This window comes from Hippocampus bargibanti, linkage group LG22 (assembly GCF_051943395.1).
Source record: "Hippocampus bargibanti isolate YZ-2025 linkage group LG22, ASM5194339v1, whole genome shotgun sequence".
Taxonomy (NCBI): Eukaryota; Metazoa; Chordata; class Actinopteri; order Syngnathiformes; family Syngnathidae; genus Hippocampus; species Hippocampus bargibanti.
Genome location: NC_142755.1, coordinates 8230274 through 8253474, shown reverse-complemented (window position 1 = coordinate 8253474; position 23201 = coordinate 8230274). Strand labels below are relative to the sequence as shown.

The window sequence follows — 23201 nt, the reverse complement described above, 5'->3', positions numbered from 1 at the left end:
TTTCAGAAATTGTTGTTTCTTTAGAAAACGTTTTTCTTTCAGAATATTTCCTCTAAAACGAAGAGGCGATTTGGATTATCTCTCGCGCGCACCTAGGCGCGCGACCTTCCCGTCTCGGAGTTGATTTTTGTTCTAGCTGCGACTGACTGATGTGATCATCGTGACGATTCCTCGTCACTCCTCACAATGCGTGTGCGCGTGCTTAAAGGGGGAGAAGTTGACTGACCCCACTGTGGGATCATCACAAGGACTTTCTTGAAATTAGCACCGGAGCAGGAGGAGGTGGAACGGCCGCGGCGATGCCCTGAGCGTGTTTGCTCGCGCTCGCGACCAGAGGGGAGCAGCGGCCGCCATGTTAACCAAGAAGCCCGGAGCCTCGGTCCTCCACACGGGTGAGCACAAGCCCACACTGTTGTACCCGAAAGGAGTGCATCCGAGCCTGGCCGATATAGGCTAGCCGGCACAGGGGTGCGAGGGATGTTCCGGTGGTCCACACACACACAATATACGTACATGTATATACACACACAACACTTACTCTAATAAAGAGGAGCGCCTGTGAGATGGGAGCTGGCTTGGCATGCTAAGTGCTAAAAATAGTCTGCTGAGCCCTAGAAGCGAGCTATTAGCATGAGCCGCTAACGTTATCCCCAGCGGCTATCCAAACGTCGCTTTTGGAGCATTGACAGTCGATGGACTGGAATCGATGAGCTCTATTGACGCACCGCTCGACACAAGCGCCAATCCGGCGTGACATCGCGACGCCTTGATGCGGAGCGTGGGCAGCAGTTGAGACTTATCGTCCGACCACTGGCATGTACCGGCCGACTCGTGTTTTCAATACCGCACTAGTCGCGGCAACCGTGGGCTCGCGAAGCTGTCGAACGACTAGTTGCTTGCTAATGCTTATCGACCGTCGTGTAGTGACCGTGTAACAAACAGTACCTGTTACACAGTCACTACACTTGTCAAGTGTCCGGTTGAAGCTGGCAATTGTCCTTTGAATGACATCGATTTCCCTTGTGCGTTGCTGCTCCAGACACAAAAAGTGACAGACATAGCACCTTTTGCATTTTCTGCACTGTCAATTTGAAATAATTGCATTTCAAATCACGAGTAGTCAATTCCAAGGAATGATTCTAATTCGTGGAAAAAGTATATCAATATGTTCATGGAGTGTTTAAGAATGAATGCTCGGGTGCGGCCCTCATGTCCGACATCACATGGCCCCTGACGGGCTGGAGACGCTTCCCGCCCTCCCCCCAAAAAAAACCATTGGCGAGTGAACACATACGCAGTGATGGAAGTGCGTGAGTGTCAGGACTTAAAGAGCGCTCCTTGGCCTCATTAGCGGAATTACACGGAGCCTTCTGATTAAAAATCACACACGCCATCTGTCGCCCTCAAAGTCTCCCGGATACGCGCGGGCGACCCATGCGAACAGTTTAGCACACTTCAAATATGCAAACGTGTCAATCCGACATGATCTGGATGTCAACTTTTTTTAAGTTTTTTTTTTTTTTTTTCTGGCAGGCAAAGCGGGTGAGTCGGTCTTCTCTCCCGGTCCCAGCGGCGCCCTGATGACGTCGCCCGTCACGCTGCCCCCTCTGCGCAACAACAACCTCAACCCACTGACAGTACGTTCGCCAAACAAGCTCCGGTTAGCGTCTTAATCCGATCTTGCGCCGCACGGCATCGCGCAGAGGTGTCTGAAGTGCACGCTGTTATTGAAGAGCACCCAGGTGTGCGGTCACCACGGCGACAAGGAGATGACTCACCGTGAACACTGTGGCGGTGCCTTTGCGTCCACGCGAGGCAGGTGGCTTTTGTCATCCGCACGCGTCCAAGCGAAGGCCATGCCAGCTGCATGGACAAGTTCGCTTGGCTCCGTGACGTTTGGTTTCCGTTCATCCATTCCGGGCGCCCTCTCCAAAACTGGAACTGTAATGAGGAAAATGTTAAGAGTAACATCCAAAATTTAAGGCTCATCAAAAGGCTCAGTTACTCGGGGAAGTGAGTTTGGCTTTGTTGCACTACTTTGCTCTGTCAAAATATATATATCAGGGATGGGAATTTTCTGCCGATCGGCGGCTTTCAGACTTTTTCAGACCAAAATGACCAGATAAAACTAAATATGTTTGGATTGGATGGATACTGATGCCGTTTGGCGGAAAGCGGCATTTTGATTGGGTGATCTTGAATTAGGTGCCGTTGATGTCGAAACAGGCCAACGGTCCCTTTTGAATAAGCGGACAAGTAAAGAGAAAATCGGACCGAATGATTCTCTTTTGGTTCTAATTTGATAGATTGTAATTTGCAATGAAACATTACCATCGATGAAACAGTCGAATGTCAGTGGCACTATGACAAGCTAATGTTAGTATCAATATACTTCTGTGAGAGGCAGCAGAAAGCAAGCGTGCAAGCTAATGAGCAATGTGCAGGCTAGCTTTTCTTTACATAATACATTCCGACATTTTGTTGAAATCTCTCTCTCTCATATCAGAATCAGAATCAGAATCATCTTTATTGCCAAGTATGTAGAACACACAAGGAATTTGTTTCCGGTAGAACACGCTGCACTAGTATCGTTGTAAAAAAAAACTGCTAAGTGGCACTATACAGTTCCATTTTGGCTACTGTTGAAATATATATATACAACCTGAGAGTAGGGACCTATCATAGCTGTGTCCGGCGCCACCATGTCTGGACATTAGGGATATATAAATGGGGCCGATACGACCAGTCAGACTTTAGTTCGCTGACGAAGCCTCTTGGATAGGAGGCGAAACGTCCGAAACCTTCACTTTTGTACAGATGACGGCTGAAGAAACCTTCTCATCGATGGACCACTCCTGTACGACTGAGAGCTTACACATATATATATATATATATATATATATATATAAACGTTACGATATTCACATAAAATATATATATATATATATATATATATATTTATATATATATATATATATATATATATATTCACAAATAAAGAAAAGACAGCGAGTAAGAAGGCAGGGGGTGATCCGACCCGCTTACTACGCCAAAATAACGAGAGTTTACTGTATATATATATATATATATATATATATATATATATATATATATATATATATATATATATATATATATATATATATATAGTCTCAGTAAAGTCTCGTTATATCGATATCGGATATATCGATAGTCCCGGTTATATCGATACTATTTCTATGCACGCACGGAGAAAATTACATGCAAGCAGGGTCGGATATATCGATAGTCCCGGTTATATCGATATTTTTTCGGACTCCCTTGAATATCGATATAACGAGACTTTACTGTATATATATATATATACATATATACACTCACACAGTAAAGTCTCGTTATATCGATATTCTCTGGAGTCTGAAAAAATATCGATATAACCGGACTATCGATATATCCGATCCTGCGGCATGTAAATTTTCTCCTTGCGTTCATAGAAATAGTATTGTAATAAGCAGTACTATCGATATAACCGATATCGATATAACGAGACTTTACTGTATATTAAACATGGTGATATATATATATATATATATATATATATATATATTAAGCAATATATATATGCATGTACCCCCCGCCCCCACCACCTTTTTTGTCATTCTCATCCCTGACATAAGAATAAACACCGGGACAAATAAATGCGATCGGAACTGTAGTCAAGGTGGCGGCGTCCGATTCAAAGTGTTTTTATTCACTCAGGGTGGCGCTAAAGCGACAATGTCAGAGGGCGTCCACATTACACAGCTGTTTGATGACGATGATGATGGGGTGAAGCGAGCGCATCCAGGCGGCCCGCACCTCAACGGTCCGACGTCGCTCGCCCCCTCTCGCCCGGAGCGCCCCTCCGCGGCTGGCCCGGATCCGGCCCACCATGGCCGCCTCGGCGCTACCTCGCACAAGGTGCTCGAGGGCAAAGGCAAGTCGACAGCCTCCACGCCTGAGCAGGCCATGAAGCAGTTCATGTCCAAGATGTCGTCCTTTGAGCACTATGAGGTCTTTGGCTACACCGAGGGTGAGCGCTCGCCGCCACGCTCGCCATCGGCATTAGGCGGCGGCCATTTCTCAAGCTCACCATCTTGTCTGCCCAGTCTACTTTGTAGGTCCCAACGCCAAGAAGAGGGCGGGCGTCCTGGGGGGCGCCAACAACTGCGGCTACGATGACGAGCACGGTTCCTACATCCAAGTCCCACACGACCAAATCGCCTATCGGTACGAAGTCCTCAAGGTGATCGGCAAGGGCAGCTTTGGGCAGGTACGAATGAACTGGCACGCAACTGCACAAGTGAAGTCCCAACTGCAACCGCAATTGAATTTGTCCATGTAGGCTCTCAGTTGTACAGAAGTGGTCCATCGATGAAAAGGTGTCTTCAGCCGTCATCTCTACTTCTTTGAAGGTGTCGGGACGTTTCGCTCATCCGAAGAGCTTCGTCAGCAAGCTAAAGTTGTGCTGGTAACTCTGGCCCAGTATCCCTAATGGACAGAGGTGGCCGTGTGTCAGAGATGTTCGATCGGACACTGTGGACAAAGACTCGAACCCAGAAAGATTGTCTTTACTGCCGGCAGGAGACGCAGGCATTCATGACAGACGCCTGCATTTTGCAGCCCTCTGCCAAGCTCTTTATTGAGAGTATATGCAAATTAGTGATACATTAGTAAAACATAGTTTTCTTGATTAGAATACCACACCTCTTGAGTTCTAAGCACAAACAACTGTAAGCAATAAAACATTGTCTTTTCCATGAACTGATAAATTTGTAACCTGGCTAATGAGCTCTTCCCACGTCCTAAATTCTGTCCAAGGCCAGATCTCCTAGATAAAGATGACAGTTTAACAAGCTGTGTCTGTTGACCTCAGATTGACCCCAGGTTGTCTGTGCTTCAATTGTGTATTCGAGTCACACATGTTTACTAAGCATATAACAGCGTAAACTTTTAAATATGATAACTTCCTATTCTCCATCACCCTACCAGACCTCTGCTGATAGGTCCCCATTCTAAGGTTAGGGGAGCAGAGACTATTCCCTGAAGCTCACCTGATTACTTATTTTGTTCTGTCTGATTACCTCTAATGTTCTAGTGAATGTTCCAGTGAAATCAGACAGAACAACTTTAGTTTGCTGATGAAGCTCTTCGGATGAGGAGCGAAACGTCAGACACCTTCAAAGAAGTACAGATGACGGCTGAAGAAACCTTTTCATTGACATTTTGAGAATGTATTTACTGTTTATCGTTGTACTAAGTTCATCCTGTCTACTTGATATCTAATATTAAGCAGATTCTTTACTTACAGACAGTGTAGGTGTTCAAATAGCTGACATGTTTCGGCGACGACTTCCGCCTTCGTCAGAGTGGACTTAATATTATTTACTGTTTAGTTCAACTTGTAATTGTCCAATTGCAAGATCCCAACTGTAAATGTTCTCCCGGCCCTTTGAGAAAACGCACGATGACTATTTGAGTAAATGACTCAGCGGCAGCTCACCGTTAACTAGTGATGGCGAAACGATGCATCATGAAGCAATGAGGCTTTCCATCCAAATGGCTTGCTTTTGACCAAAGCATCATGAGACCTCATTTGTTCCATAATAAATGTCATGACAGAGAGTGATTAAAATGCTACCATGGATTTGATGGGGTCAAAATACAGACGCTCCCCACCTTACGAACGAGATACATTCCAAGCAGTCGTTCGTAAGGTGACTTTGTTCGTAAGTTGCTTCAGTGCTATATTTTGTATGGAATGTAGGTTTAAAGGACAACCGACACCATTTTTTTGTTTCCTAACTGACATCAGAAAAAGGTTTTATAGCAACTAAAATACCCAAAACACACAGGCTGATATTTTTAGTAAAATGCAAAACACCAACAAAAATGACTTCAAGTGTCCCAAAACTACTTCAAAATGACCTCGGAGATGGCGAGTTTCAGAAGGTCCCGCCCCCATGTTCGTGACGTCACACCAGGACGTCTTGCCTTGCTCTAGAATCAAAACAATGGCTTCAGATTGGGAGAAGATGCTTTCTTGTTACTCATCCAGTTATGAATATGATTCAAATAGTTCTGAAGAGGAAAGCATAAATGTTTGCAATCGATTCAAGAAGTCCTTCCGTATCAATTTGAGCCGTCAGGACTCCAATGTAGCGTCCCAGAAAACGCACAAGATGGCGCCCAAGCTCCGTTTGAAATGGACTGATTTGTCTGCTGGGAATTTGTGTCAACTAATATCAAATAGTAGTCTTGGTGCAACACACAACGATTCACCATCGCGTTATTTATGTGTTTTCCTTCTAATTTTGCCATAAACACGAAGTTTTTAGACCAAACAAAATACCCAACATGCATTGTGTGTCGCTTTCTCGGTCAGGGGCATTCCTGACGTGATGTCACGTCAGGAATTGTCACCAACTCAAAAACAAGACTTCCTGAATATTCAGCACAAGTCTTAAAATGTAAAATATAGCTACATGCGGTGAAATCTTTGTAAAATACGCTCGGTTGAAGTCATTTGAAGTGATTTTACAAATTTTGGACACAACTTGTCCGGAGGCGTCGGTTGTCCTTTAAGTCAAAAACTGAACGGGGAAGTATAAGACACAGACCCACTGAACTCGTTGGCACCACTTCAGTCACATAAACATCCAGCCCTTGAAACCTCCAATGCGTGTGCGCGAAGCACAGCAAGCAGCCAATCGCAAGCGAGATCGGCCGCAAAAAGGTGCGCAATACAAACTCTAATTTGCAGCATCTCTGTCCAAACACACCCGCAAAAATGTTCATATGTAGCGTTTTTCGTAACTCGAATGTTCGTAAATTGGGAGCATCTGTATATGGAAGAGAATTAGCTATATAAGAGGATTAGATATTAGCTATATAGCTAGCTACCTACCTATTTGAGTCAGGAAAAATATTAGCTATCTAGCTAGCTAACGATTAGCTGCCTAGCTATCTATTAGCTATCTAGCTTTCTAGCTTTTTAAATTATTCTGGGTTGACTGAACGCTGGCGCGTGTGGCCGCTGCTGCTTACCCACAGAAAAACATATCCTGTGACTGTAAAGTGACAGAGTTTTGAAAGCCGCTTATAAATGAAATGTGTCAACGAAGAAAAGAAAAGAAAGTTGGTATGATTCTCACTTTTTTTCTCAGAATTCAGACTGTAAAGTAAGAATCCTCCTCACTTTAAAATTTTGAGATTAAATTCAGGATTCTGAGGATAAATAATAAAAATACATTTCAACGATCACTCAACCCGGAATAACTCAAAAAGATAGAAAGCTAGCTAGCTAATGGATAGCTAGGCAGCTAATTAAAAGCTAGCTAGCTAGTCCGAATTCTGAGATTAAACCGACAATTGTGCCAACTTTATTTATTTGTTCTTTGCTACCCCTAATCCTCTTGTGTAAAAATGGCAGGAAATTGTGATGTGAATGAATGTGCAAGTGTTAAATAAAAAGGAATTGCTTTACTGTAGACATTGACACACCGACAAGGAACAAAACACACCTTTCATTCATTTTTGTTGAGGGAAAGTTGGTAGCCAAGTTCTTTTGAACAAATTTGAGCACGTAGAAGACATAAAAACGAGGAATACACTGTGTTGTCACAGTAATTTACATGATATATTCGCACTGGTTATTTGTACCATTTTAGGAGAGATCTGCTCAAAATGATCCCAGACAGGGGATGTTCTCTTCTATTTTGATGTGAATGTTGCGTTCAATGCAGAACAAATCCGATTGAAGATGCGAGTTGGGTGTGTCAGTGCCAAATGTGAGCTGATTGACGCCCTGGTGCGCCATTTTATTTCAAATCTTGTGTGTGTGGGTGATGACTTAGAAATCCTGTCTCGTGAGGCATTGGGCGTAGCCACGAGCGTTCCGTGGCCACAAGCGAAGTCGACCCACGCCTCAAATTGCACTTTGCAAATTGTTTCACCTGTTAACACGGCACAAGCCTCTGCACAGTCGGGCACATCACTACGGTTGACCTCACAACTCACCCGATGCACCACTAACGGCAAAGTGGATACGCAGGTGGTGAAGGCGTTGGACCACAAAACGCAGACGCACGTGGCGCTGAAGATGGTGCGCAACGAGAAGCGCTTCCACCGGCAGGCGGCCGAGGAGATCCGCATCCTGGAGCACCTGAGGAAGCAGGACAAGGACTCCAGCATGAATGTCATCCACATGCTGGAGAACTTCACCTTCCGCAACCACATCTGCATGACCTTTGAGCTGCTCAGCATGAACCTGTACGAGTTGATCAAGAAGAACAAGTTCCAGGGCTTCAGTCTGCCCTTGGTGCGCAAGTTTGCGCACTCTATCCTGCAGTGTCTGGATTCGCTGCACAAGAACCGCATCATCCACTGCGACCTCAAGCCCGAGAACATCCTGCTCAAGCAGCAGGGACGCAGTGGAATCAAGGTGAGCGGCTGCTGGACGTGCTCTTGCTCTTCTTTGGGGCCCAGTCGGATGTTTGGCCGCTCCACCGGAGGGCGCTCACGATGACCGCTTTGGTGTTTTTCCAGGTGATCGATTTTGGCTCCAGCTGTTACGAGCATCAGAGAGTTTACACGTACATCCAGTCCAGGTTCTACCGGGCCCCAGAAGTCATCCTCGGTAAGATGCCAAGATTGCCAGCCACCGCGCGAGCACCCAAAACACGTCACCGACACCTTGCACCGCGGCCTTTCCAGGTTCCAGGTACGGGATGCCCATCGACATGTGGTCCCTGGGCTGCATCCTGGCCGAGCTCCTGACGGGTTGTCCGTTGCTTCCGGGCGAAGACGAAGGCGACCAGCTGGCCTGCATCATGGAGCTGCTGGGAATGCCCAGCCAGAAGCTCCTGGACAACTCCAAGCGAGCCAAGAATTTTGTGTCGTCCAAAGGGTACCCTCGCTACTGCACCGTGAGCAGCCTGCCCGACGGCACGACGGCGCTTGGCGGCGGGCGCTCGCGGCGCGGGAAGCTGCGAGGCCCACCGTGCAGCAAGGACTGGAGCGCGGCTTTGAAGGGCTGTGACGACGCCCTCTTCTCAGACTTCCTCAAACAGTGTCTGGAGTGGGACCCTGCCATCAGGATGACGCCCAGCCAGGCTCTGCGCCACCCCTGGCTGAGAAGGCGACTGCCCAAGCCGCCTGCCGGCGCAGCCGCCGACAAGACGGCCTCCTCCAAACGCGCCACCCCCGCCGATGGCGCCATCACCTCCATCTCCAAACTGTCAGCCACCTCAGCCAAAACCAGGACCAACCTGGCACCTATCACTGACGCCAACGGGAACCTCCAACAGCGGACAGTCCTGCCCAAACTGGTAAGCTGAAAGGCACCCACGGCCCAACAAGGAAGCGCTCGTCACCGATCGCACAGTCCATCGACTGGAGACCGGCTCCCGTGCGTCCGGGAGAAAAACACACCGTCCCCGGTGGTGCGTTCAAGATCCTCGGGTAGAGTGACGCTTACAATCAACACCAAGTGGGAAGATGGAGGGAACAAGGCTGTTTTCATCTTTTAGTACATTATTCAATTATCAATTAGACGGTCCAAAAATGGTTTTAAATCTGGAAAATGGCGCTCACAAAATTAGCCGTGCGCACTGCCGATGTAGCTAGTGGCACATTTAATGGCAGTTGGGAACTCTGAGCCACATCAGGCTCTCGGCAGACTAATCTGGCAGAGAGGTCTTGGCGCTACATTCAAGAACTCAATGCGTGCTTTGTTTACAGCGAGCATCACGCTAAAAAGAGACGCCACCATGCTAACTCCTGTCAGCGGCTAATTCAGGACAGATGCTTCACACATCAAAAGTGTACAATGGCTTCATTTTTCTAATACTGCCAATTAATGCCAACTGTTTACAGTCCCCAGCCGCCCTCCCACTGCCCCAAAAAAATTATGAAGGGTCTGTCCGTGTCAACAGAACATGCTACACTGTGAGGGCCATTTAAAGCCATTTTCTATCCTGGGGGTGTGCGAGTGTCCATATGACAAATTGCCTCACAAAGACATGCAGGCGGGATATTATTTATGAATATTTATTATCAACATTTTTGTTTTAACCGGGATGTGCAGTAAATACTTGAATGTGTATGTGCGTGTGTGTGTGAGAGTGTCTGTTTGAAAACAGTGACACAACATTGATGATTATGATCTCAGCGACATAGTATACAGGCAAGCTGACAAAAACACATTGTCTGCTTTGTGATTTCTTTTCCCCTTTTGTACCACTAAGCAAAACGACGAAACTTTTGTGCCTTCACAAATCGACATCAAGCCAGAAAGTGTTCAATTACTGTTGCGGGTTTTTGCAAGAGGAAGTTGCACTTGGCCATCAGCCAGATGATGGCACCCGTCGTCAACGACAAAAACGGCAGGTTTAAGCTAACACTAGCCAATCTACCGCTGGCACCCGAATGCTAGCCGATATGCTGCAATGACGCCTGTTTTTGTAACAGTCATGTCAGAACTACTGTTAAGGCGCGAGTAATTTGTTTGTATAAGTGCTTAAACTAGCGTTATTTTTTTATAGCTTATGGTGCTCTGTTCCTGCCGCTAACTGATCAAAGAGGACCAGTGGTAGGTTGTGGTGAGCAATTACACTTTTGTTTTGGTACTTCAAATTCGGCCTGCTGGTGACGAACACCCAGGGCATTTGGTCGATTCTACCAAAGTGCATTCCTCTGCAAGGCTAGCGCCAAGCGAGCCGCTCAAGACGACTAGCCAGTCGACCGTTCGTGTCAGAATGCTGACCGCCTGACAATATTGTTGCACTCCAGGCTCGACTTTTGAGCTGGCTGCGAGCATTGGCATGATGGTTTTATTGTGGCTACGCTAACACTGGCCAATCGACCCTTAGCGTCAAAATTTCAGCCACCCTTTGATTTGTCTTTGTGCTGTTGGCCAAATGCTAACAAAGCGCTACTTAGGAGTGCATGATTTTGGTCGGGCTAATCAACCAGCTGCAAGCGTCCACAATGGTAGCTGCTGCACTTATATTCCATTGCGGAAGGTAGTGTCAATCGCACCCACTACTAACCGCTAACAGAGCACCAATAGCAGGTTTAGCCAAGTGATCGAGCTAGCGGTCAGCATTAGCAGTATTGTTTTGACGAGGACCATCTTCACGAGCCAATTGCCTGTTACCGTGCAAAGGCTCGGTCGGCCCTGCACTGCCACCGACGTTTGTCTCCTGCTCATAAACCGCTGCTGAGAAAGCGCTGACAGCACAAGCACTGTATCTAGCTGTTAGCATTAGTCTTATCGTTTTCGGCACCTCAGCCGTGACGACGACGATGTGACAAACGGCCACGGCACTCGGTTGATTCTACCGAAGTGCATTTGGTGGCTCGAGGCAGGCTAGCGCCGAGCAAGTTGCTCAGTGACGATAGAACTAGTAGACAAGCAATTTTGAGTTTTGTGAAAAGCTGCAGTCACCCATGGCTCACCTGTTGCTAGCATGCAAAATGCTCCAGGTCAACTGCAGACAATCTGCTCGTTCATGAGGCTAGCTTGTTTCGGACAGATATCCATACCCACTCCCATACCGTTAGCTGGTCTGTATTTTTGTGGCGTTTATGGGTTTTTGACATGCATGCATGTATGGATGAGAATGTCCGGATTAATGAATGCTGCGCTCACTTTTACAACGTACTGTATCAACTCAACACTGCACAGCATACACATACACAAAAAAACTTTTCTAGTGAGCCTTTGTTACTTTTTACTGTGGTGAAATACAAATATGAATAAATCCGCATTTTTACCGCATTGGATCATGTGTACAATAAATGGTAACAAATGGGTTACTGTGTTGCATTTTAGGACCCACTTGTAGCTTTAGCGACGACTTGCAACGAATGACAGCTGTGTTGCAGGGCAGGAGAGCACTCTGTTGTCCTGGTGACCAGCTAACAGACCTGTGATTTGTTGCATTAATAATCTGTTCAGTCAAAAGTGTATCATTATTCAGTTCGATGAAGTGGGTTATTGTAATAAATAAATATCACAACTACAGTGATACCTCAGCTTACGAACTTAATTAATTCCCAGAAAGTGTACGGTGAAAAGTTTGTCTGCCAAACATTTCCCATAAGAAATCATTAAAAATGAGAATCATGCGTTTCCAGGTCCCCATAAAACATAATTTTCTACTAAATAGGCCTTAAAACTAAACAAAATATACCTTACTTTATGTATAATAAATGTGCTATTGTATTGTAATTAAAGAAATAAACTGTAGTGTATAATAAAGTCGTTTTATTTACCTTTGTGATGGTCGTTGATGGCTTGATGGAATGGAGTGGGAGGAGATAGACTACTGTTTAGAAGGAGAGTCACCTTCCATAAGGACTGTCCCCTGCTAACTGCTTTTCATTAATCCAAATCAACAGAAGTTGATCAACCTCTTCTATTGCCTGAGACCGTTGCTTAGACAACACAGAAACACCCTCAGCCACAAGTAGCAATGATCGACTTAGCATACTGGTACTGGGACGCTAAGTCACACAAACGCACACCTCGTTCATGTTTTTCGATGTTCTCCTTCTGCTCGACTGTAATTTTCTTTTGTGTCCTCTTTGCTTTAACACTAGCCTGTGGTGGGGTCTTTTTCGGTACCATAAAAGCAAAAGTATCCACTCGATAACAAACCATGTCTGCACTGAGTGCACTGAAAGAAAATGGGCGTGGAAAACTAGTCAGCCAGTCACAGTGGCGCTGTTCGACCGTGCGGTTTGGTGTTCTTCCGCCAAAAACTAGTCCGCCAGCCACACTAGCGCTCAGCGTGTTTCCCGAAAACTAGATTGTATGCCAAGATTATATTCTCGCGAATTTAATATTTGTAAGGCGAAAAGTTGAAATTATGTGTTTATCAATTCCAATGTAATTAAAAATACAATTCACTCATTCACATACCATAATTTATTCGGGAATTGAAAATATGACAGCTGCCCTCATTTCAAGCTCAGATAACTCTAGACCTATATGATTTAGAAATTAACTATTTTTCTGATAAAAGAAGAGAGTCTATGCTTTCTTACGCTGTATTGAATGTTTATGTAGTCCTAAAACTCAATATTCCGCGGGTCCTGGAATTTGAGTGACAATGACAAAAACCCTGGCACTGGAGTGGACACATTTTTGCACCTCAGGCAGTGAATGAGTTAAATAAGTGCATATTTTTTACACGGAATAAAAATCTTTTTTGGGAGAATAATTTGGGCAAAGTATAAACAAAAATAAGTTTAAATTTGATTTTAAAAAGTTGCTTCATGAATTTAATTACATTCAGTTAATTGCATACAAAATTGTAAATAATGAGCCTTATTATTGTGTTATGGAATCAAATGGACCTCACACAACAAAGACATTTCATGTTTTTAGCTATTTGATATTTAAATCAATCAAATGTGATGACATATAAATTTAAATGATGAATATCAGAATGATCAGAAGGTCACAGTGGCTATTTTCTTTCTATTCCCGTGGTGTTTTCTTGACACCATAGACAATCAATAACAACAAAAAAAATACAATAACATACTTTTCTGTCTGCACTCATAAGTGCTTTCCACACGTGTCAATGCTCAAACTGACTTTATGCGTCCATGAACAAAATTTCCCCATTGTGGGACTATTTAAGGACAAGCGACGTCACTTTTTTGTTTTTTAACTGACACCAGAAAAACGTTTGATAGCATCTAAAATACCCAAAACATGCAGGCTGATATTTTTAGTCAAATGCAAAACACCAATAAAAATGACTTCAAGTGTCCAAAATCGGCAAAAAAATTGAGCTGCGAATTGGGCATTTTCAGAAAGTCCCGCCCCCAGTTTGTGACGTCACGCCAAGACATCGTGCATTGCATTGAGAATCAAAACAATGGCTTCAGATTCGGAAAATATGCTTTCTTGTAACGCATCCAGTTATGAATATGATTCAAATAGTTCTGAAGAGGAAAGTATAAATGTTTGCAATCGATTAAAGAAGGTCTTCCGGGTCATTTTGAAGGATCAAGACTGATGTGTAGCGTCACAGAAAATGCAGGAGATGGCGCCAGAGCTCCGTTGGAAATGGGTTTATTTTTCAGCTTGGAATTTTTGTCAGCGAATATCAAAGAGTTGTCTCGGTGTAACATACACGATTCACCATTGCGTTATTTATGTGTTTTCCTTCTAATTTCGCCATCAACACGAAGTTTTCAGACCAAACAGAGTGCAAAATGCATTGAGGTGATGCAAGGTATGTCCTTTCTCGGTCAGGGGCATTCCTTCAGTGACGTAACGTGAGGACTCGCCACCAACTTAAAAACAAGACTTCCGGAATATTCAGCGCGAGTCTTAAAACGGAAAATATAGCTATATGTGGTGAAATCTTTGTAAAATACGCTCAGTAGAAGTCATTTGAAGCGATTTTACAAATTATGAACACAACTTGTCCGGAGACGTCGGTTGTCCTTTAAAGGCTTTCTGATTCTGATTCATGTGAGGTTCTCTGAGTTAGTTGCAGTCCGTAGTGTGTGTGTGTGTGTGTGTGTGTGTGTGTGTGTGTGTGTGTGTGTGTGTGTGTGTGTGTGTGTGTGTGTGTGTGTGTGTGTGTGTGCGTGCGTAGTCGCTGTGTCAAATTTGTGAGAGGGCAGGGTTCGGTTTATTTCCAGCAAGTGTCTTCATCACACGTGCGTTCATGGCGGTGTGAACACGAGAAACTTTTTAAGCATGTTTAAAGTGTGCATATAGCCAACATTAAAACATTAAATGCTGCTCGCCGTTCAATACCGTATTTACGCACTGCAACAGTCAATAAAATATGTTTTTATAATCATTTAATGTTTGGTTCTGTTTTTGTTTTTTTTGTCTGTGCCTCATTTCAGGGATTGTTGACTGTTGATCTTCTAGCTCTGAAGTAAAAAGTTGATTTAACTGCATTTCAGAAGAGAAATACAATACAGTGATACCTCAGCATACAAACTTGCCTCTTGATGATACCCGAGTGAAGTTGCCCTGCTTTCTCAGCGAAAATACACTCACTCACACTGTCCCCTGCTAGCTGCTTTTCATTCATTCAAATCAACAGAAGTTTTTCACGTTTTTTGGTATTTGCCTGAGACCGTTGCATATACAACACAGAAATAACCTTAGCCACACGTTACAATGGTCGACTTAGCGTGTTGGTACTGGGACGCTAAGTCACACAAACGCACACCTCGTTCGTGTTTTTCGATGATCTCCTTCTTCTGCTCGACCTTAATTTTCTTTTGTGTCCTCTTTGGCTTAACACTAGCCTGTGGTGGGGTATTTTTCGGTCTCATAATAGCAAAAGTATCCATGATAACAAACCACTTCCGCACTCAGAAAGAGGGTGACAAACACTAGTCTACCAGCCACCGTGATCTTCTTCTGATCGATCGTAATTTCCTTCAATGTCTTCTTAGGCTTAATACTAGCCTGTGGTGGGGTCTTTTTCGGTCCCATAATAGCAAAAGTATCCTTGATAACAAACCACGTCCACACTCAAAGAAAGGGGGTGACAAAAACCAGTGCACCAGCCACCGTGGCTCTGTTCGACCGTGTGATTTGGTGTTCATCCGCCAAAAACTAGTCCGCCAGCCACTGTGGCGCCGTGTGGTTTGGTTCCTCCTCCAAGACTATATGCTCGCGAATTTAATGTTCCTGAGGCAAAATGTTCGAGAGCGAAAGCGTTTGTAAGCTGAGGCATCTCTGTACTGTACAATAAGGGTGTCAGTCATCCAGTGCTTATACCTGTTCACTTCTGTTTCACTTGACATGAAGAAAAAAAATGTTAAGAGGTTTCTGAAGTGGAGAGAAAGAACTTTAACATGGTACTGATTGAATTTGGATTCAACAACTTGCCAACTAAAAAATATGCTACCCCAAAAAATGGTTTGACTTGATGATCTGCTCATCCCTACATGCAAGCAATATTGTCAGACAACACCTTCATTTGAGGCAAATACCCCTGCCGTAATGCTCAACTAAGATTATTTCAGGAGCATTATGCTATGATGTAAATACATTAAAATTTTGTACGGGATATCAAGTCAAGAATTTCAACGTCTTTGCACTTACTCAAAAAGGTGAGGTGGCGGAGCACCAGAAGTGACGTTCCTGCAGACGGCGCTCGACACAGTTGATGGGGGGGTGCCACCTGGCGTACAAGTCTGTCATGGCAGCGCCCTGCCGGCAGAACGTATCGGGAAATGTTGACATTGAAAGGCAAAGTTACGCTCTTGATCACTTAATTTGTAGTTATTGGGTCACGAACACAAGCGATATGAGGAGGTGACTGCTGGCTTAAACTTACCCTCGCGGGTCTCCAGCGTGAGACGAATAAAGGTTTATCGAATCCAATCAAATGTAATACTAAAATTGTTTTGGAGCTCAACCGGTTGCTCTTTCTCCTCAAACTCGCCCACTCGTCGAGTTTTGTGGCGTTTGTTCTTTTACAACAATGTAAATTGTCAATGTGAATCTTGAAACGGACGAGTTGGGAAGCTGCTAATGATTCGCCTTTCTCCCTTTCCAATTTGCCGCCAAATATGATCAATGGACACTTCCGCGTTCTCTTCTTCTTCGTCGTCCTCTTTTTTGGGCTTCTTCCTCTTTTTCTTTTGCTTTGCTCTGTTCTGCTTCTGTGGTGTTAATTGCCGAAACGTAGCCATTTAACGCCCGTCCGTCCCCTCGCAGTCCTCCGAACTTCTAATAAATCCGCGATAGTGCCAATTGACGGGACACTGGAGTGTAAAATCGAGTCAAAAAATTGTGCGGAATTCAACCGAAAAGCCAAGTGACCTTGAGAGTTTTGAAAGGCGCTTACAAATGAAATGTATTATTATTATTATTATTATTATTATCATCATACTGAATTAGATAATTTCCCACACAAGTAGCTCTGTTAACACGACGCAACACTTAAACACAAGTGGCTCTATTGTGTCCACCAGATGTCACCAAAACACAGCCCGGCTTCCCATTTCCCAATACTGCAGACCAGCGGTCGGGAACTTTTTTGACTACGAGAGCCATATAAGTAAAATATTTAGAAATGTTATTCGGTGAGAGCCACACATACACGCTCACACAAACAAACACGCACGTGATTTCAACAAAATTTCAGAATATATAATTTAAAATAACTTTGAGATAATACTCACCATTAATATACGTAAATGTTTTCCGTTCCTCGTGATTGGTAAAAAAAAATCCAGATCGAAATGAAAGTCAACTTGCCGGGTCCATAGGCGAAGCTACTGCTAGTGAGACTGCATGCGGCTCATTAGCTTGCACGCTTGCTTTCCGCTGTCTTTCACAAAAGTATATTGATGCTAACGTTAGAATGGGGCGTGTCAAAGTGCCGCTGACATTCAACTGTTTCATTCGTGGTCTTGTTTCATTGCAAATTAGCATTACGGCAGAACTTTTTGTCTCCACAAAGGCGAGTCCTTCCGTCCATTTTTTATTACTCGTCAAACTTATTTAAAAGGGGGCGTTTACCTGTTTTGATATCACCGGCCATAGGTCAGTATCATCCAATCAAAATTTCACTTTCCGTCAACCGCCGCCAAAACAGGACATGAAGAACGAAAAAGCGAGAATATGTACATATATTTAGTTTTATCGGCGAGCCAGATGCAATCATCAAAAGAGCTATATATGGCTCACAAGCCGTATATAGGTTACAGACACCTACTGTAGACAATCAAGAACATCAATACAAAAACACACAAACCACACACACACTTATCACAAAATACAATCTCTCTCACACACACTGCCAATGCATCACCAGTCATGACAGGCCAAACAGCGACCCTCAAATCTCCATCTGTGAATGGCACTAACGTTTTTTTGCAGAAGATGGCACTGCAAAAAAATAGAACATTTCCATTCACTGTCAAAAATATCAATACAATTAAAATAAACATTCCACATGGTCTCAGTCTGTGACACATTTTTAGAAAGGAAACAAATTGTTTCCTTTTCCTGCGCCCGCTGCTGACTCACACCAAAACACATATGCAAAGGCAAAGGTGAACAGCAAGTCTTAGTTTCTGTCTCAACATTGTCATGTTTTTTTTTTTCGCGGTTGCAGCCACCCCCACTGCCACGCATCTCACACGGAAACTCACATCCAGACAGACACACATGCACGCAAGCAGACACACACGCATTGCAGATTTAATGTTCTCTTAGAGTGTACTTGCGAGTATGCCAATTATTTCAAGTACAGTGATACCTTGGCTTACGAACTTAATTGGTTCCCAGAAAGTGTGTGTAAGGCGAAAAGTGTATATTCCAAACATTAATTTCACATAGGAAATCATTAAAATGAGAATAATTTGTTCCCAGGTCCCCATAAAACAATTTTCAACTAAATAAGCCTTAAAACTACACCAAATATACCTTATTTTTTGGATACTAAATGGGCTCTTGTATTGTAATTAAAGAAATAAACTGTGCTGTATAACACAGTCATTTTATTTACCTTTGTTATGGTTGTTGATGGCTTGATTGAATGGATAGCTTTTTGCATAAAGTGTCTCAAGGAGCTCTGGGTTGTACATCTTAGAAGTTGTGATATTGCACCAGCAACAGATACAGGCAGACACACTAGAAACTTCATTAATAGCTGGTTCCCTTGCTTATAGGTTCTCTTCCAATTTGTGGAGCCTGATTAATGGGATATTTTAACCTTGCAGTCTACACTCTGCCTTTCAACTATCAATAAAGTTGAAACAAGTCCAAATTTCACTGTGTTTTCTATCCATGTCCTCACCTTTTCACTTTTGTTTTTTTGTTTCAAGCCCTGTCGTCTCCCTTTCGCGCGCGTGTGTACCTGAGTGTGTTTCTGTTTCTGTAACCCCCCCCCCCCCACTGCTGCGTGTGTCTCCTACCTCCTCTACCACGGATCTTGACCAATCACTTGCGGCTTTAACCGAAGACTGGAGGTGGGGTATAGGGCGGAAAAAAGCCGGCTACAATTTTCAGCTCCTTGTTTGGAGCTCCAAGAACCGGCTCGTTCGCGAACGACACATCACTCATTGTGGCGCTCCGTGTGTTTCCCGAAAAATAGTTCGTCAGCCAAGATTATATTCTCGCGAATTTAATGTTCGTAAGGTGAAAAGTTTGTTAGCGACAGCGTTCGGAATCCGCGGAATCACTGTAATTTCTTTACTGTATTTGGGGAGTGTTCCGGGGGTCAATGAAAACAAAGGTGCAGCGAATTCAATTGTAGCATCTTTATTCCATGCCAATCAATAAATAGCTCATAAATAATCACAATAAATTCTTAAATAGCATCATAAATATCCAGGAACGCTAAATGGGTTTGTGGAGAGCATGGTAATAAATACAAGTCAAATGCGATTGGATGAAAACAAATCCCACCGGCCAGGCTCACGGTTTGCGCATGCGGCGCCGCGGCCTTCTGGTCCTCACGCTCTGGGCCAACGAGCTGGCCTCCTCGTAGAGCCAGGGCAGCTCCCACAATGCTTTGCTCTGGACAACCAGGTCATCCATCTTAGGGGACAGACAGCGAAGGAAAACGATATTCTTATATTATCTCGCGTCATCGGAACAACGTAAATAAAAGCGCATAGAACATGCGACAAAAGAGCTGGCTCAAAGCTGAAAATACAGCGATACCTTAGCTTACGAACTTAATTGGTTCCCAGACAGTGTGTAAGGCGAAAAGTGTGTATCCCAAACATTAATTTCCCATAGGAAACCATTAAAATGAGAATAATCCATTCCCAGGTCCCCATAAAACATAACTTTCTACTTTCTAATTTTCTAAGCCTTAAAACAACACAAAATATACCTTATTGGTTGGCTGCCTCACCATGATGAATGACACTATGAATCCCTGTACGACGCTTAAAGTTCTCGAACCATCCGTGGCTAGCCTTGAAATCATCAATGGATAACCAACTTCCAGGTTGCCTCTTGAAGATATCCGAGTGAAGTTGCCGTGCTTTCTCTGCGATAAGTTCCTCATCAATTGTGTTCTGTTTAGCTGGGTTGATAGCTTTTTGCATCAAGTGTACAGATGGCGTGTGCAGGTGATTTGTGGAGCCTGATTGATGGGATATTTCACTGTCTATCTATCAATTTTCTCACTTTCTCTCTGTCGTCTGCCTATCTATCTGTCTCTGTAACCCCCCCAGTCACCGCTGCGTTCTTGACCAATCACGTGCGGCTTTAACCGAATACTGTGGGCGGGGAATAGAGGACCATAACAAGTCGGCTGCTATTTCCTTGTTAGGAGAACGGGTTCGTTTGGATGGATGGATGGATGGATGGATGGATGGATATGCCTTTATTAGTCTCACAGTGGAGAAATTTCCATTTCACAGCAGCAAAGTGTGTTGCGAACGACACATCACTTATTGTGTGCATCCCGAAAAATAGTTCGGATGCCAAGATTAAATTCTCGTGCATTTAACGTTCGTAAGCCAAAAAGTTTATGAGCCAAGGCGTTCGTGAGCCGAGGTATCACTGTATTTCAAAGGAGGGCGGCGGCGTACCTGCAAATGTTGGAGCTTGCGCAGGCCGTCGAGAATTTTGTCCTGCTCCTGATATCGGTACTTTCTCAGGTCCCGCACGCGCCTCAGCAGATAACCCAGGCCGACCCGGGCGTCGACGGCGGTTTTGGGCGCGGGGGTGGCGTCTGGCCCGTGCGCCACGGGGTTCGGCAGCCGCTTCAGCATGTTCCCCAGTAGCTCCTCATACAACTGCAGCACCGCCGACATTAGCATGCCCTTGGCCTGAAACACACAACAGTCACGGTCAGGAAAGGGGGGACGGGGCTCTGCTGTTTTGGAATTGTTGTGCAACCATCTTGCAGCACTTTGAGTGACAGCCAAGCCCGCCAGGCTGCCTCAATGCAAAAAAAAAAAAAAAACAAGCTTCGCTAAAATAGGCTACGTATGTGTAGGCTCTCTGTCGTACAGGAGCGGTCCAACGATGAAAGGGTTCTTCAGCCGTCATCTGGACTTCTTTGAAAGTATCGGATGTTTGGCTACTCAACCGAAGAGCTTCGTCAGTGAACTAAAGTTGTGCTGGTAACTCTGGCCCTCTAGATTACATTTGTTCAGAACAAAAGAAGTTTGGAACAAAAGAAGTAATCAGATTAGCTTTGGAAAGGAGTCTACTGCTCCCCCAACCTTAGAGCAGAAAGGAGCGTTAGCACAGAGCGCCAATGCGTATGTGGAACTGTCGCGGCTTGGAATTGAAGCAGATTTATGTGAGACAATCTCTTTTTGTCAATGGATGCTACCGCTTCGTGTTTGCTTTCAACATTTAGCTTGTAGTAGACGTGCACATTCCACCATGCCGCCCCTGATCCACTGCTGAAAAGGATGCTTTGATCCTCTCCTCTTTCATCTAGAACTGCTTCATGTCACAAAGAGGGTACAGAAAGTGCTTCAGAATGAATGACTCTCTGTGTCTGTGTTGTCATATTATTTGTTATTTTGTTACCTTTCTTTCCTTTTCTCTTCCTTTCATAACTTTGCTGCTGTGTTACTTCCGAGTAGAGTGAACACTGGCCCGAATGGCTGCCGCTGCTCACCCGCACAAAACAAAAAAAACATCCAGTGACTGTAGAGTGTCCTTGAGAGTTTTGAAAGGCGCTTAGAAATTAAATGTATTATTTTTATCATCAGTCTGGAACTGCCACCTCTGTCCATTACGGATATACACAGGGCCAGAGTTAGCACCACAACCTTAGTTCGCTGACGAAGCTCTTCGGACGAGGAGCAAAACATCCGACACCTTCAAAGAAGTACAGATGACGGCTGAAGAAACCTTTTCATCTAAGATAGGCTAGGCTAATGACCTGCTCTTACCTCCATCTGTGTGCCCAGGAGTTCTCTGGAGAAGATGGGATGGCCGTTAAAACGTTCTTTGGCTGGGATTTTCTGCGGACACACACACCACATGTACACAATGAGACGGGACGTGAACACAAATACAATGAAGTGGTCCATCCTGTCCAATCGCACTGGTACTCACATATAACTGGAGTAGGTTCTGAATAGTTCTGTTCATCCTCAAGGGCACGTGAGAGGTCCCCACTGTAGATAGACACAGATAGGCGCACACTCCAATCACGGACCTTGCTGAGGCGACCATTCTGAACTGGACTCTCGCCTTTGTGTGCGTCGCGGGTCCAATTTCCATGCCGGGCCTCGACTTGGTGAGACGTGAGTAAGTGCTGACTTGTCGGCGATGTCTCGCGTTTAAAAGACGAGATGCTTTCACGCGCGCACACACAAAGTGATGATTTCAGTGTGAAACTGCGGTTTGACGATTTCCTTGAAATCACTAAAGTTCACAGAAGGACAAGGTGAGGGGTCTCCCACACACGCGCACGCACGCCGACCACCGCGCGACGTCCGCAAGAGGCCAGAAACACGCCGACGTACTGGAAACGAAAAGGAAGTCATGAGCTTTACAGGAATTTTGGGTGAATTTCCTTCACCGCCGGGATTCGGTTTGCTGCCAATGCTCGCGGCGAGTCTCCTCCAGCGTTCAGCTACGCGCTAAGCTAACCCCCAGTCCGATGGCAGCTTATTTGTACCAGATGCCGCCGCCAACGTTCAAAAATAAGCTGAAGCGTCAGCCTGGCCGAAGCCATCGGGCAGCCATCTTGGGCTAGCCCGCACACTGACGACTTTTGTTCAATTTCGCACACGGAACGCCGTTTTTTTTTTTTGTTCTTTGGTTTTTCCCCGTGAGGTTTTCAAGCCCATTTTCACCTTCAACATCATTTTATAATAATAATAATAATAATACATTTCATTTATAAGCACCTTTCAAAACTCTCAAGGTCACTTTACAGTCACAGGATAAGTTTTTCTGTGGGTGAGCAGCGGCAGCCACAAGCGCCAGCGTTCACTCAACCCGGAAGTAAGCTCTGTAGCTAATAGACAGCTAATAGATAGCTAGGTAACTCGGATAGAGAGCTAGCTAGCTAATAGATGGCTAACAGATAGCTAGCTAGGCCTTCACTCAACCCGGAAGTAACTCAGATAGAAAGCTAGCTAATAGATAGCGAAGTAACTTGGATAAAAAGCTAGCTAGCTAATAGATAGCTAACAGATAGCTAGCTAAGCTTTCACTCAACCCGGAAGGCACTCAGATATGCATC

General features: G+C 44.6%; 2 protein-coding genes and 1 long non-coding RNA gene across 4 annotated transcripts in view; 1 reads left to right on the top strand and 2 right to left on the bottom strand.

Annotated features, from left to right (window-relative positions):
• The window catches only part of LOC148881940 (uncharacterized), a 37515-nt gene extending 20986 nt beyond the window's left edge, over positions 1–16529 (bottom strand). The window contains exons 1-3 of the long non-coding RNA XR_016113641.1: positions 16353–16529; positions 16118–16225; positions 1779–1941 (exon numbers count right to left, since the gene is read on the bottom strand). This is a non-coding gene — a long non-coding RNA (uncharacterized LOC148881940). The remainder of the gene's footprint in view (positions 1–1778; positions 1942–16117; positions 16226–16352) is intronic.
• dyrk2 (dual specificity tyrosine phosphorylation regulated kinase 2) lies at positions 58–14783 on the top strand. 2 transcript variants are annotated; one of them, XM_088988498.1, is made up of 7 exons: positions 58–392; positions 1534–1637; positions 3739–4051; positions 4128–4291; positions 8072–8461; positions 8566–8656; positions 8734–14782. In XM_088988498.1, exons 1-7 carry the CDS (start codon positions 353–355, stop codon positions 9354–9356), a joined length of 1725 nt encoding a protein of 574 aa, XP_088844624.1. In that variant the 5' UTR covers positions 58–352; the 3' UTR covers positions 9357–14782. The 2 variants fall into 2 exon arrangements, with proteins under 2 accessions (XP_088844624.1, XP_088844625.1); XM_088988499.1 differs by lacking the exon at positions 58–392 and having other exon boundaries at positions 1536–1660; positions 8734–14783.
• Positions 16530–19310: 2781 nt separating the features above from the next.
• On the bottom strand, positions 19311–22262 carry ifng1 (interferon gamma 1). The gene is made up of 4 exons (XM_088988980.1): positions 22064–22262; positions 21898–21969; positions 20575–20814; positions 19311–19567 (listed from the first exon to the last, which is right to left on the bottom strand). The coding sequence occupies exons 1-4, from the start codon at positions 22229–22231 to the stop codon at positions 19445–19447; spliced, it is 603 nt and encodes a 200-aa protein (XP_088845106.1). The 5' UTR covers positions 22232–22262; the 3' UTR covers positions 19311–19444.
• Positions 22263–23201: the final 939 nt, after the last annotated feature.